The sequence below is a fragment of the Anomaloglossus baeobatrachus genome, chromosome 5 (assembly GCF_048569485.1).
Source record: "Anomaloglossus baeobatrachus isolate aAnoBae1 chromosome 5, aAnoBae1.hap1, whole genome shotgun sequence".
Lineage (NCBI taxonomy): Eukaryota > Metazoa > Chordata > Amphibia > Anura > Aromobatidae > Anomaloglossus > Anomaloglossus baeobatrachus.
This window is the reverse complement of record NC_134357.1, coordinates 577445310-577459888: the sequence shown is the minus strand read 5'-3', so window position 1 is coordinate 577459888 and position 14579 is coordinate 577445310. Positions and strand designations below refer to the sequence as shown.

The 14579-nt window shown below is 44.6% G+C and overlaps 1 protein-coding gene and 1 long non-coding RNA gene across 2 annotated transcripts in view; both read right to left on the bottom strand.

Moving 5' to 3' along the window:
• LOC142313109 (uncharacterized) overlaps window positions 1–5485 on the bottom strand; it is a 103245-nt gene extending 97760 nt beyond the window's left edge. Inside the window, exons 1-2 of the mRNA XM_075352093.1 lie at window positions 5471–5485; window positions 5340–5439 (exon numbers count right to left, since the gene is read on the bottom strand). Of these exons, the coding sequence (XP_075208208.1) occupies window positions 5340–5439; window positions 5471–5485 (115 nt within the window). The remainder of the gene's footprint in view (window positions 1–5339; window positions 5440–5470) is intronic.
• Window positions 5486–6010: 525 nt separating this feature from the next.
• Window positions 6011–13836, bottom strand: LOC142312445 (uncharacterized). Its single transcript, XR_012754384.1, has 3 exons — window positions 13728–13836; window positions 13531–13644; window positions 6011–6200 (listed from the first exon to the last, which is right to left on the bottom strand). It is a non-coding gene; the product is annotated as an uncharacterized LOC142312445 (long non-coding RNA).
• Between the last annotated feature and the right edge of the window lie 743 nt (window positions 13837–14579).

Below are 14579 nucleotides of genomic sequence, written 5' to 3'. Positions count from 1 at the left end.
ACAATATTGAGTGGTCATGGCTTTATAGAGTTCTAGATGAAATGCGTTTTTCGGGGTCATTTTATACCTACATTAGAGAAATTTACACAAATCCGAAGGCTCAAGTTTACATTCCAGGATATCTGTCAGCCCCTTTTCCGTTACTGAAAGGAACCAGACAGGGTTGCCCCCTTTCCCCATTACTTTTTAATCTGGCTCTGGAACCATTGGTACGATTGTTATCTACACATAGCACCTTCCAGGGTATTTCTGTAAATAATAGACAAATTCAGTCAGCTTTTTTTGCAGATGACATTTTGCTTTTCCTTTCGAATCCAGCTCAGCAGGTCCCCGAGATTTTACAAATTTTGCGAGAGTTTGGAGCGTATTCAGGCTTCAAGATTAATGCGTCAAAGTGCGAGCTCCTATACCTGGGAGGGACAAATGTTCAAACACGGGAGCAGAACCCTTTTGAAGGAATTACAGTGGCTAAGTCATATATCACATACCTGGGAGTTAAAATAGGTAAGGTTCCGGCAACCCTTTATAGTCTAAACTATCCACCCCTTCTGAGCCAAATAGAGCAAGATCTTAAAAGATGGCACGACCTTCCATTGAACATAATTGGTAGAGTCCACCTAATTAAGATGATGTCGATATCAAAATTAATGTATCATCTTCAAACACTTCCCCTGCTTCTCAAGCATAAAGATATTGTCCAGCTAAATAGAGCTTTTTCACACTTCATTTGGAGGGGGAAACGCCCTCGTATAGGGCTTAAGAAGTTGATGGCATCTAAGGTTCATGGAGGTCTGAGTTTGCCGAACATTCGGGGTTACAATATAGCCTGTTTGACTAGATATATACTGGATTGGATTAAAGGCTCTAGGCATTATTCAGCGTTGGAGCTTGAGAGAGACTATGCACAACCTTGGGATCTGGTGGCATTGCTTCATACTAGGCAGGCTAATCTCCCAGTGAAAATCAAGCACTCTTCCTTATTTAAAGACACGATTGCAGCGTGGAAGGCGTTGAGGAAAAACTACAAACTTCCCCATAAAATATCCAAATACTTGCCTATATGGGGGAATCCAGAGTTTGTGCAGGGGACAAGCAATAAGCTGTTTGAAGAGTGGAAGGTGAGGGGTATAAGGACTGTTGCTCATCTCTTGCACACCTCAGAACCTAGATGGTTGAGTAGAGATGAAATTATAGCGCAGTATGGCCTGGGGCCTAACCAAGTAATCCAATATGACCAAGTGAGATATAGTATTATGACTCAGTTGCATGATGTGACCCAGGAGGTAGTATTTAACTCTTTTGATTGTCTGGTAAAGAACTCAATAACTTCATCATCTATCTCTTTTCTTTATGGAGCCATGCGTGATCTATTAATAGGACAGCACCCGGAAGGTTTATTTAAATCTTGGGAGAAACAATTTGAGGACCCGTCTATGGGGGTAAAAATTAGGGGAGGGTGGAATGCTCTTCGTAAATCAATTTTAAATGAGAATTGGCGAGAAACCCAATTTAGAATTATGCACAAGGCAATTTATGGTTTTAATCTCCCTCCATCAGCAACAAAGCCAGACAGGATTACGTATTGCCCTAAGTGTAAGAGTAGTGGAAGTGATCTCCTTCACGGGTTGTGGTCCTGCCCCCATTTGAGTCCATTATGGTCACAGATCAAAAGTTGTATACAAAAGGTGTGGGGTCTTGAAGTTCGGCTCTCACCTGGGTTCGCTATTTTTCACCATTGGGAGGAGGGGAACGATACCAAAGGGAAGATGACTAACCCACCCAGACTTATACATGTGATACTTCTGGCAGCCAAGAGAGCGATACTAAAAAATTGGTTGGAGTCTAGGGTCCCCGCGATTGAAGAGATCTTGGGTCAGCTCATGCATCTTCTTGAAATAGAAGGATTGGATGCAGAAAGGAGGGCGGATAGAATACGACAGCACTTTAACAAATGGAAGAAATTCATACTGGCCTATTGTACTCGGGAGGAGATAGTCAGGATTATGTCACCTTTCAAAGACACAGTCTGGTATCATACTGAAAAATTGAAGGGTACATTGGATGGCTTGGAGGTGGGGGAGGAAAGGCCGAAAGCTGACTAAAAGGAGAGGGGGAAATAACCGATTTGAGTGGGACTTCTTTATTATATGTCATTACCATGTTCACAAGGGTTCAATGGGGGGAATGATAGGAATGATGGGTTAAGGGGTCGCTGCTTTCCTTTGCTTTATCTTGCCATGTTACGGTTATTGATTTTAAAAATTGGTATGGAATTTGGGATGATCAAATATGACAATGTAATGTTGAATTTACAATGCTGAATTCGCTTATGCCAGTGTTATGTTATTGAAAAATTTGAATAAAAATATAGTTAAAAAAAAAAAAAAAAGAGACTTAAGGGTGCTTTACACGCTGCTACATCGCTATCGATATATCGTCGGGGTCACGTCGTTAGTGACGCACATCCGGTGCTGGTAGCGACATCGCAGCGTGTGACACAAATGACAGACGATCAACGAGCACAAAAACGTGAAAAATCGTTGCTCGTTGACACGTCGTTCATTTCCTTAATATCGCTGCTGCCACAGGTACGACGTTGTTCGTCGTTCCTGCGGCATCACACATCCCTATGTGTGACACCGCAGGAACAATGAACATCTTACCTGCGTCCACCGGCAATGCGGAAGGAAGCAGGTGAGCGGGATGTTATGTCCCGCTCATCTCCGACCCTCCGCTTCTATTGGCCGGCCGCTTAGTGACGCCGCTATGACTCCGAACGCACCTCCCCCTTGAGGGAGGGATTGTTTGGCGGTCACAGCGACGTCGCTGACAAGGTATGTGCGTGTGACACTGCCGTAACAATAATGTTCGCTACGGCAGCGATCACCAAATGTCGCACATACGACGGGGGCGGGTGCTATCGCGCTCGACATCGCTAGCAATCACTAGCGATGTCACAGCGTGTAAAGCACCCTTAAGGAGAAAAGCAAGAGCAGGAAGGCAGAAACAAAAGGACAACAAGGGTTAACACCACAACAGTTCACAGCAATAATGCGCAACAACCACCCGTTAGTCTGTATCACAACACCTCACCAGTATAGGTAACCTATAACTGGCATTAATGAAATAGTCCAGCCAGCATATACAGAAGGGGAGAGAATGATACTGGCTTCCTGCAGCATGTGATCAAAGACACTAACTAGCAGCCCAGCAGACATTAACTTTTGTTAGCCTGCCTGTCTGTGCTTTGATGCCTGTGTCTCCCTGCACTGCTCACGGACATCAGAGAAGTTAGCAGGCACAGTGTAGTTTCCACAGATCCTGACACCACCTTGACAGTTGAATAACCTGTCAACATCTCTGTGACATTGGTCCACAACATAGACAATTAGGCTTTGTGCAGATAAACATTTGGGCTCCAATTCATCAAGACCGGCGATGGACACTGCAAAATGACATCAGGGACGGGAGTGAGATTTCTGACATAGGGAACGCCGCAGTTTGTTACGAATTAGAGAAGAGGTGGCATCAAACCCTTGTTCTGGTCAAGCTTTGCCAATTTTGGCAAAGCTGGTTAAAATTATTATTATTATTATAATATAAACACTGGGGCCCCTAAGAGAATAGGGGCCTGTTAAATTGCCCAGTTTGCTCTCCCTTTCCCTTAATGCCAGTACTGTATGCCAGCGTGTCTTATGTTCAGTTCTTTTAGACTCCTGAAGTTAAAAGACCTTTGGTTACATCATGTCATATGACTTTGAAATCATCAAAGGTCCTTAAACAATTAACCATAGAATACAACTGATGGGGACCCTAAGAGAGTGGGGTTCCTGAGAAATTGCGCAGTTTGACTCCTCCCAACGCTGGCCCTGACTGTAACTAGGGCTTAATTTTGGAGTAGGTCTTATTTACTGGGAAAAACAGTAATCATAACCCTCTGCAGGTCTTTGAGTTGCCTTCATAATGACATAGAGAAGGCACTAGAAACAAATGTGACGCCCCTGGACTATTCAGGGTGTCACAGGGTACTGCACTTCCTATTCTTGGTGCAGTATTCAACCCCTCATGGTTCTGGGTTCCAACCTGTGGTACTGCCTCCATCAGCATCCAAAATCCCAACCACACCTCACACCACACACTGTCAGGCACATCAGTTGGCTGCTGAGCTGGAATAGGGCCGCCCACCTAGGGGTCAGGGAGACTGTTGGGAGGTGACAGAGTAGTTGGCCCTAGGGGAGCAAAGGGAGAGGAAGTAGAGAGAGTTGAGTGGTAGCCCTCGAGAAGTGAGGGGCTGGGGAGTGTGTGGGTCCCTGTTTGTGGCAGGTTGGGTCGCAGACGGTGGTCTGGAACCGGAGGAGTCGGAGACCCAGTCGCAGGGTATTGAGGCTGGGTGTCTAGACCTGGTCTTGGAGGACAGGAAGCATCAGAGTCTAATAACCAGTCTGGGTCAGAAAGCACAGCGGGGTACAGGACCCTAGGTCGGGGAGTATCTTCAGGCAACCCGGCAAGTAACCTGTAGAGGATAGTGATTTTATGAACTGTTCCCATGAAGTTTAGAGATCAGGGGCACTAGCGCAACGAGGGGGATAGGACTTTCCAACCCAAGCATCACACAGAAATCCCACGCGTGAGCCCTTGAAAGCACAGCTCCACTACCCAAAAAGGAAGGAGCAGTGCCCGGACAGCTTTACGCATATGGGCCACCAGAACACTTTAAATTTGCGCAAGGAGGCAGGCTCTGGATCACCCGGCAGTACTACATGGAAAGGACACCCGGACGGGCTCCCCCAAGAGGGCAGCGGCACCCAGAGACTTGGTTTACCTTGTTGTCAGAGTCTGCTTTGCAGTCGCACCATCACCGGTGCTGCCTGAGTACATGGTCGTCCCCTGCTTCCGACTGGCCCTGCGCACCCCGCTCCATCATTATCCAGAGTCCCGGGCCCTCCCCTACCTGTGGAGGGAACGTCATCAGGCTACCCCACTCCATCTACCCCGGGCACTCCCATCAGCAGCGGCGGTACTCCCTTACGGGTGGTGTCAAGAACTCTTACCCCCTGTAAATAGTTCCCCCCCTTCACATTGAAGTTGCCGCAACCCCTCGAGCCACAGCAGTGACCCTGGATCCGAGCGGTTCGACCCCTGCAGGGGCGGCACACAAACAGCGGACTTGCACTGATATTCCATTTATCCTCCGGAAGCGCCGAAAGGGATTTTGTCTTTACACAAACAGCGGAAGAAGCAGAAGGAAAGAAAATACAGCTGAAAAAATGCCACAGCAAAACGCCTTAAAATGTAAACACAAAATTACTGCAGAAAGTACATGAGTAGATATCTCTTACAGGATAGAGCTGGAGGAAACACATCCTGAGGAACATCGGGATCTTCTTGTTTATAGTCCTGTGGGAGAAGAGGACGGGGACATCTCTCTGGTGTTGTCCTCTTACTGGATAGAACTGGAGGAGACACATACAGGGACTGAATTCATTCCTTACATACAGATAATTATAGGCCGTGTGTATTTAGTCCTGTCTATTACCTGGTGATGTGAGGGGCTGGGGAACCTCCATCATGACGTCCTTGTACAGATCTTTGTGTCCTTCTAAATACTCCCACTCCTCCATGGAGAAATAGACGGTGACGTCCTGACACCTTATAGGAACCTGACACATACAATGATACCGTCACCCCCGATCCCTTCATAGCGTTACTGTATAATGTCCCAGCATTCCCAGCAGTGTCACCTCTCCAGTCAGCAGCTCAATCATCTTGTAGGTGAGTTCTAGGATCTTCTGGTCATTGATGTCCTCATGTATCGGGGGGTGAGGTGGAGGCCCCGTGATTGGGCTCAGGGGTCTTCCCCATCCCTCAGACACAGGGGCCTGACAGCGCTCACTAGAGGTCTTCTTCACTACTGTGTAATCCTGGTTATGGAGAGACACAGTAATAAATCTCACTCCAGACATTTCCAGAGTCCTCACGTCTCCAGTTCTGTCCATCTGTTATTCCCATAGATAAGAATGATGTAATGTGACGTCATCAGAATCTCTCACCTCTCCAGTAAGCCGGAAGAGGATCTCTAGGGTGAGGTGTAATATCCTCTCTGCCATCTTGTCCCTGTCCATAGCCATCCTTCGTGGGGCAATCAGGAGAATTCTCTTATATAGAAGATCTCCACTGAGAGGATCAGATATTGTAGGGACCTGAATGGGAAGGAGATGAGCCGATATGTAAAATTAATGGAGATAATAATGGAGGGAAGGTATCATTTGGGTAGGAAAAAATGTTTATCATGAAGTGTGCTATGTAAATAGTACAACTGTAAAAGTAGCACATTATCTTTATGATAAAAAACAAAATACAGCAATATGAACAGAAAAATAAAAAAGTAATTGCTCCTGGAATATGAGTAGGAAAATACAAAAGTGCGAAAACAAAAAATTTCCCAGTTTTTCGGTTAAGACCAAGGCAATGGAATAAGGATTCAATTTTTTTTGTTTCTAACGGAAGAAGAGGGGCCACACATGGCGTACGGATCTGTGCACTCGCTGATACACACAATTTACCACCCATTTCTTGTATGAAGGCAGCAAAAGAGTGAAAATTATCCCAATTACAAAATATGCCCACATTATATTTCACTCCTAAACTAGAAAAATTATGTAAATAAAAAAGTTTAGATTTTCTAAATTGGTTTCGAAGCTCGTAGACTTTACACATCCGGGCCATCTGAATCCTACTCTGCAGTGATGTTCTACAATGTGATTACATATCAGTACATCTACACACAAACATGTAGCAACGGAGAGGAAATCCGTCCATCTCTACATAAGGCAGAGACGACGGTTTATTACTGCCTCTGCCTTCTGTCACTGTATACACAGCTCTGCGGTGCAATGCAGAGGGAACGGTGAGGGACCTGACAGAGACATTGATCTCTGTGTGAGAGCCCATCCACCATCGGTATTTACCAATTGTAATTGTTTGGGGTCTGGTAAGGGCGATTTGTTTTGGGGGGGGGAACATCTGCTTCCTTTTGAGGGTGTCCGCTATCTTTTGGGGGTGTCTGCTTTCTTTGATGACGAGTCCTGCTGTATTCTTTTTAGCTGCTTGGACACTTCCCTATCGAACCGCAACTAGGGCTTATTTTTGGAGTAGGGCTATATTTTTAGTCTAGTCAAAAAAGCCCTAAAAATCCTACTAGGGCTTATTTTCAGGGTTTCAAGGAAACAGTGTAGTAAGAGCTGTTGATGATTTCTCCCCCACACACAGAGGTCATCTGGTCACTGCTGAGTCATTATATCAGCCCCAGTTACAAGGGAAGGAAGAGGAAAATAAAAGTACTTAAATACGAAACTAACCCCCCCACCCTCCAATGTGTGAAATAAAGGAAAATACCACTGTCAATCCAAATCTCCGTTATTAGCCCCGACCAGGTAAAAAACAGCCATATATACAAAGTAGTGTGTTACTAAATAAATAGCTAAGAAATATTTACATGTGATCATAAGCATATAATATGACAGTGTCCGGCTTTCAGTCATAGGGATGGCCCCGATGAGGTTTTAGTCATTGCTTAGTATACAGTGATCAGTGGTTTTATACGCGCTCTCAGCACTGACTGACAGCAGGTTCTAATGCTGAGCGGCTGTCAGTCACTGCAGGGGGCAGGGTATATATTTGGTAATAACAGACATTCTCCTTATTTTCCCACCAATATCACTCGACATCAGCAATAAAAAACTTGATACTGAAGTTGGTTTTTTATTGGTCCAGTTTCATATTTGGGGCTTAGGATGGTTTCTTATTTGGATTTTTTTTTTTTTAAATAGGGGGGCTTTTTTTTCTTTTATTTCAAATAAGATTTTTTGGGTGTTTGTGTTTATTTACTTTCACTTTCACTTACAGATTACTGATAAGTGTGTCTCAGACGCCTGCTATCTCTAATCTAGGGCTGTGGCACCTGTGGGCTGCTATTAACTCCTTATTACCCTGATTGCCACTGCACCAGGGCAACGGAAGAGCCGGGTCCAGCGACAAAATTGGAGCATCTTATGGATGCGCCACTTCTGGGGCGGCTGTGGTCTGTTATTGTTAGGATGGAAAGGGACAAATAACGATGGTCCTTCCCACCCTAATAATATCAGCCCTCAGTTGTCTTCTGTACCTTGGCTGGTTTCAGAAAACTGGAGGGGGGGTGGCTCCACGTCTTTTTTTTTTTTTTTTTTTAATAACTCAAATAATTTAAAAAAAAGTGTGGGATCCTCTTTATTTTTCATAACCAGCCAAGGTACAGCAGACAGCTAAGGGTGCAGCCCATAGCTGCTGCTGTTCCTGTGCTGGATATGAAAAATGGGGGGGACTCCATTTCATTTTTTTTACCCCCAAAAATTAACAAAAACAGCTGTTTAAGTGAGCTATCCCTCAATCGAGTTATTCTGTTATTTCTTTCAATCTATTATATATATTATATATTCTAATTTTTCGATCTGTTCTATCAATTATCCTAGTCCTATCATATTTAATTACTCCTTTAAAAAACATTAACAAAATGCAGCAAAAACGCTGCAGAATCACAGCATCATTACAAGCGTTTTATTACATTTCCATTCTTTCTGGGACAAGGGGCAGTTTTGGTTGAAGTTTGTGTGCAGAAAAACCTGCAGCGTGCGCATAGAGCCTTACATGACTTTGGGGGACTGATTTCACCCCAACATTATATAGTGATGTCTCATATCAAAGTCTGGTCACTCCAGCCGGGCCCAAATGGATTCTGGGCATCAGAACTGACACCAAAGAGGGCAAATAGGCAATTCACCCAGATTTATACAAGTAACTGGTGTTTTTAAAGTTCACATCACTTTGTTGATAAAAACCTGTAAAAAAAAAAAACTATGAGGGGCTGCTGATAAGGTTTTGGCTTTTTGATCTTTTTTTGTTTCTATGGTAACGAATGTTACATCAAATGAAATCCTTATGTGTCTAATATATGATTTAAAAATGTTGTGTTTGTTGCTTATGGCAACAGTGTTCTACGCAGGTGGGAAAACAATGGCGGAGTCTAATGCGATATTCACAGCAACTGAGAGCAGAGGAGGGATAAAATTCTTGTTTCTGCAAGAAAAGTCAGCAAAGGATATTCATGGTGATATGTCGCAGATATTGGGGGATCAATGCCCTTCGTATTCCACAGTTAAGAACTGGGTTGCTGTTTTACCACGTATTTAAAAGGATTGGATACAGCTGTAAAGAAGGCGATTCATTTTGTAATGATTAAATGATTACAGAAAAAAGGAAATAGTGTGATATTGCGCATACTCTTGCATAATATAAATCACAAAGGTAAAGTACTTACATTGCACACTACATAAAAAAAAACTACACGCATCATCTGCCCGGAAACATCAGCTGTGAGAAGCAAAGCAGCGAAGACAGGGAAACTCCTGGGATCCACACTGTGGTGTAATGGGCGTCCCCTCCACAGGTAAACAGGCTTCCGACTTTGCTGTAATCGTCACCAGTCTATATCTCACTTGAAAACAAATTGCTTGCGTAACTAAAATGTTACACAAACTCTAATAGGTTCCATTTGTCCAATATAGTATCCCTCTTCTGAGTGGCCAACTCTTCGGAAGTCAACTTACACCTGACAAATACGTCACCGGATGAGACATGCCAAAGGCTCCTGGTTTTAGATGTTTTACCATACTATAAACACGCACATTCTCAGTAAACATTGATAAGAAAACTATGTGGTACTGAGTGATACTATACACAGGTATTTTCTCACTAGAACTATAATTCCAGGTGTCTGGGAAAATTACAGAAAAAAACAAGCTAATAGAAACTACTGCATAACTGTATATTAATAATACTGTATAACTGTTGCAGTCTAATATCTTAGACCCGCAACACACATCCGTGTAATTTGTACGTGTGCGGTACGTATTTGCACGTACCGGAGACACGTACACACGGAGACCCATGTTAATCAATGGTAGATGGCAAACACACGTAAAATCGCACGGAACGTGTGTCCGTGAGGTAAGTACGTGTGTGCGCTTTTGTACACGGACAACATGTCCGTTTTTGGCCGGCAGCACGCAGGCACGGACCCGCTTTAGTCTATGTGTCCGTGCCTGCACGTACCGCACACGGAGTATGTCCGTGTTCAGCACGTTTCGTGCGTGTGCGTTTTTACACTAGCGATCTTATTTTTATTTTTTTTTTAAATTAAATTCAGTATACTTACCTTTTTCATGATGTTCTCAGTCATACTTACATTGGCGCTCGGTTTTTTTCTTCCCCCGGATCATACCGCTCCCCGATCACTAGCGCGGCGAGGAACAGCTGTGCAGAGAATACGCGGCAACAATTACTTTGAATATGCCGGCCGCTCATTAATCAATCTCGTATTCCCTGCTTTCCCCACCCACCAGCGCCTATGATTGGTTGCAGTCAGACACGCCCCCCACGCTGAGTGACAGCTGTCTCACTGCACCCAATCACAGCAGCCGGTGAGCGTGTCTATACTGTGCAGTAAAATAAATAAATAAATAATTAAAAAACCGGCGTGCGGTTCCCCCCCATTTTAATACCAGCCAGATAAAGCCATACGGCTAAAGGCTGGTATTCTCAGGATGGGGAGCCCCACGTTATGGGGAGCCCCCCAGCCTAACAATATCAGTCAGCAGCCGCCCAGAATTGCCGCATACATTAGATGCGACAGTTCTGGGACTGTACCCGGCTCTTCCCGATTTGCCCTGGTGCGTTGGCAAATGGGGGTAATAAGGAGTTATTGGCAGCCCATAGCTGCCAATAAGTCCTAGATTAATCATGTCAGGCGTCTCCCCGAGAAACCTTCCATGATTAATCTGTAAATTACAGTAAATAAACACACACACCCGAAAAAATCCTTTAATAGAAATAAAAAAAACCCACAAACATATACCCTGGTTCACCACTTTATTCAGCCCAAAAAAGCCCTCCAAGTCCGGCGTACTCCAGGATGGTCCAGCTCTGCTGCATGGAGGTGACCTGAGCTGCTGAAGACACAGCCGCTCCTGTCACCTCCACGCAGCTAATGAAGGCAATAGCGCGATCAGCTGAGCTGTCACTGAGGTTACTCGCGGCCAACGCTGAATACAGGTGATCGCGCTATTGCCTTCATTTGCTGCGTGCAGCTGACAGGAGCGGCGGTGTCTGCCACTGATCCGCCGCCCAAAAGAAGCGGAGGGGCGGAGATGAGCGGGAGGTAACATCCCGCCTACCTCCTTCCCTTCGCATAGTGGCCGGGAGGCAGGTAGGAGAGCTTCCTCGTTCCTGCGGCGTCACACATAGCGATGTGTGCTGCCGCAGGAGCGACGAACAACCTCGTTACTGCTGCAGTAACGATAATCGAGAATGGACCCCCATGTCACCGATGAGCGATTTTGCACGTTTTTGCGACAATGCAAAATCGCTCATCGGTGTCACACGCAACAACATCGCTAATGCGGCTGGATGTGCGTCACAAAATCCGTGACCCCAACGACTCCGCATTAGCAATGTCGTAGCGTGTAAAGCCCCCTTTAGAAGAGACCTGAGCAGTCTCGAAAGCTTGATATTATTACCATCTGATGAAGAGACATGCGTAGTCTCGAAAGCTTGCTATTATTACCATCTTTTCAGTTAGCCATTAAAGGTATCAACCACTGAGGACTCTCAGTTCTTTTAAACAATTTTTTTATCTTTACTGGCTAACACGGTTCAAAGATATATTTTACCTGTTCTTATATCTAATAACTCTTTATGTATGTTTGATGGTGGAGTGGGACTTTCTTGTTGGATTTTTTCTTTATCGTTTATTAATTTTTGCAGTTCTTCAATTTTACTTTTTCTTTTTTTTTTTAATGTTGAAATTTTTATTAGTTCCCCCTGAGTACTCCCTTGTGTGCTAACCATACCATTGTAGGACATATATCTCCTTTATTATTCTCTTCAAAATATAATTTGAGAATGTTTCCAGGACTACATTTTCAGAGCATAGTTTTTTGAGCATTGTAATTTAGTTGTATTTCTCCTAATAAGGGTGAGTGGTCCGAAAATGTTTTATTTAATATTGTTACTTTTTTAACTTTATAAATTGATTGAGAAGTGGTAAAGATGTGATCAAAGCGGGAATATGTTTTATAACTTTCTGAGTAATATGAGAACTCTCGGGATCTGGTGTTATGGCCTCATTCACACGTCTGTGTCTCCGGTACGTGTTTGGTCCGTTTCCTCACGTACCGGAGACACGGGCACACGTAGACCCATTAAAATCAATGGGTCTGCGCTCACGTGCGTGTTCTGCCATGGACCGTGTGTACGTGTGGAGCAGATGTGTGTCCGTGTGCTCCACACGTAGACATGTCAGTTTTTCTCCGGCATCACGGGTGTCACACGGAACGCAAACGGACCACACGGAGGTATTTCGTGTGACACGCACCGGAGAAAACACACGTGTCTGAGAAAATAATAAAAAAAAAAATTTACTCACCGTCTCCAGCCCTCCTGTCTCTGCCGCTGCTGTTACTTGCTTCCGACCGCCGCTCATTATGCTCCTTGCATATTCACTTCACTGCGGCCGGAAGCAGCAGCAGCGGGGAGTCGGCAGGACCGGAGACTGCAGATCAGCACCACGGACAGCGAAGCCAGGGACAGGTGAGTAGAAAGTTCCCATTCTCCGTGTGTTATCATGGATAACACACGGAGAACACACGTGTGCCATAATCACGGCTCACGGAGAGCAAAACGCACCTTTGACACGTCAGTGAAAAACGTGCGTGGTTTTTCACGGATGTGGGAAAGAGGCCTAAGACAGTGAAATGTGCCTAGGAGTTAATTTCTTAGCAGCCAATATTACAGGCAACAATATGAAATCGTCCCATGTCATCTTTTTTTTCTTGAATAAGTTGGAATGTAACCGTATTTTTTTTATAAAAGTCATAACGCCTGCATTTTAGGAGAAAGGGAGCCCTGTGCAATTACCCAGTTTGCTGTCCCTTTCCCCTAGTGCCAGTCCTGCATGGCAGCCTTTCTTCTGTTCAGTTGATTTAGACTCTTGTAATTAAGAGGCCTTTGGTTACATCATGTCACATGACTTTGAAGTCATCAAAGGTCCTTAAACAATCAACTTCAGAAAACAACTGATGTGGTCCCTAAGAGAGTAGGGTTCCTGAGAAATTGCGCAGTTTGATTCCTCCTAACATTAGCCCTGACTGTAACTAGGGCTTATTTTTGGAGTAGGGCTTATATTTCAAGCATTCTTCAAAAATCCCATAAAATTATGCTAGAGCTTATTTTTGGCTAGGTCTTATTTTCGGGGAAACCGGGTATTCATGAACCCTCTACACGTTTTTTTGTTGCCTTCATAATGACATAGAGAAGACACTAGAAACAAACAGCAGAAGAAGCAGAAGCAAAGAAAATACAGCTGAAAAACCAGAGCAGAAAGTCTAAAAATGTAAACACTAAATTAGTGCAGAAAGTACATGAGTAGATATCTCTTACCGGATAGAGCTGGAGGAAACACATCCTGAGGAACATCGGGGTCTTCTTGTTTACAGTCCTGAGGGAGAAGAGGACGGGGACATCTCTCTGGTGTTGTCCTCTTACTGGATAGACCTGGAGGAGACACATACAGGGACTGAATTCATTCCTTACATACAGATAATTATAGGCCGTGTGTATTTAGTCCTGTCTATTACCTGGTGATGTGAGGGGCTGGGGAACCTCCATCATGACGTCCTTGTACAGATCTTTGTGTCCTTCTAAATACTCCCACTCCTCCATGGAGAAATAGACGGTGACGTCCTGACACCATATAGGAACCTGACACACACAATGATACCGTCACCCCCGATCCCTTCATAGCGTTACTGTATAAGGTCCCAGCATTCCCAGCAGTGTCACCTCTCCAGTCAGCAGCTCAATCATCTTGTAGGTGAGTTCTAGGATCTTCTGGTCATTGATGTCCTCATGTATCGGGGGCTGAGGTGGAGGTCCCGTGATTGGGCTCAGGGGTCTTCCCCATCCCTCAGACACAGGGGCCTGACAGCGCTCACTAGAGGTCTTCTTCACTACTGTGTAATCCTGGTTATGGAGAGACACAGTAATAAATCTCACTCCAGACATTTCCAGAGTCCTCACCTCTCCAGTTCTGTCCATCTGTTATTCCCATAGATAAGAATGATGTAATGTGACGTCATCAGAATCTCTCACCTCTCCAGTAAGCCGGAAGAGGATCTCTAGGGTGAAGTGTAATATCCTCTCCGCCATCTTGTCTCTGTCTCTATCCATCCTGGACAGGAAGTTTTCTTAAACAGAATGAAATCGCTGAGAGGATCCGATATTATAAGGACCTGAATGGGAAGGAGATGAGCCGATATGTAAAATTATTGGCGATAAGGGAGGTGAGTAGGTCTGAGCGGATCCATATTGTAAAAATCCGGATCCGTGCAGTTTCAAAGATTTCCGGGTGCTGTATCCGGTATTCCAGGTGCAAAATCCAGATCCGGCACTGGAGAAAATAATTGAAAAATAAATAAAACCAGAAATAA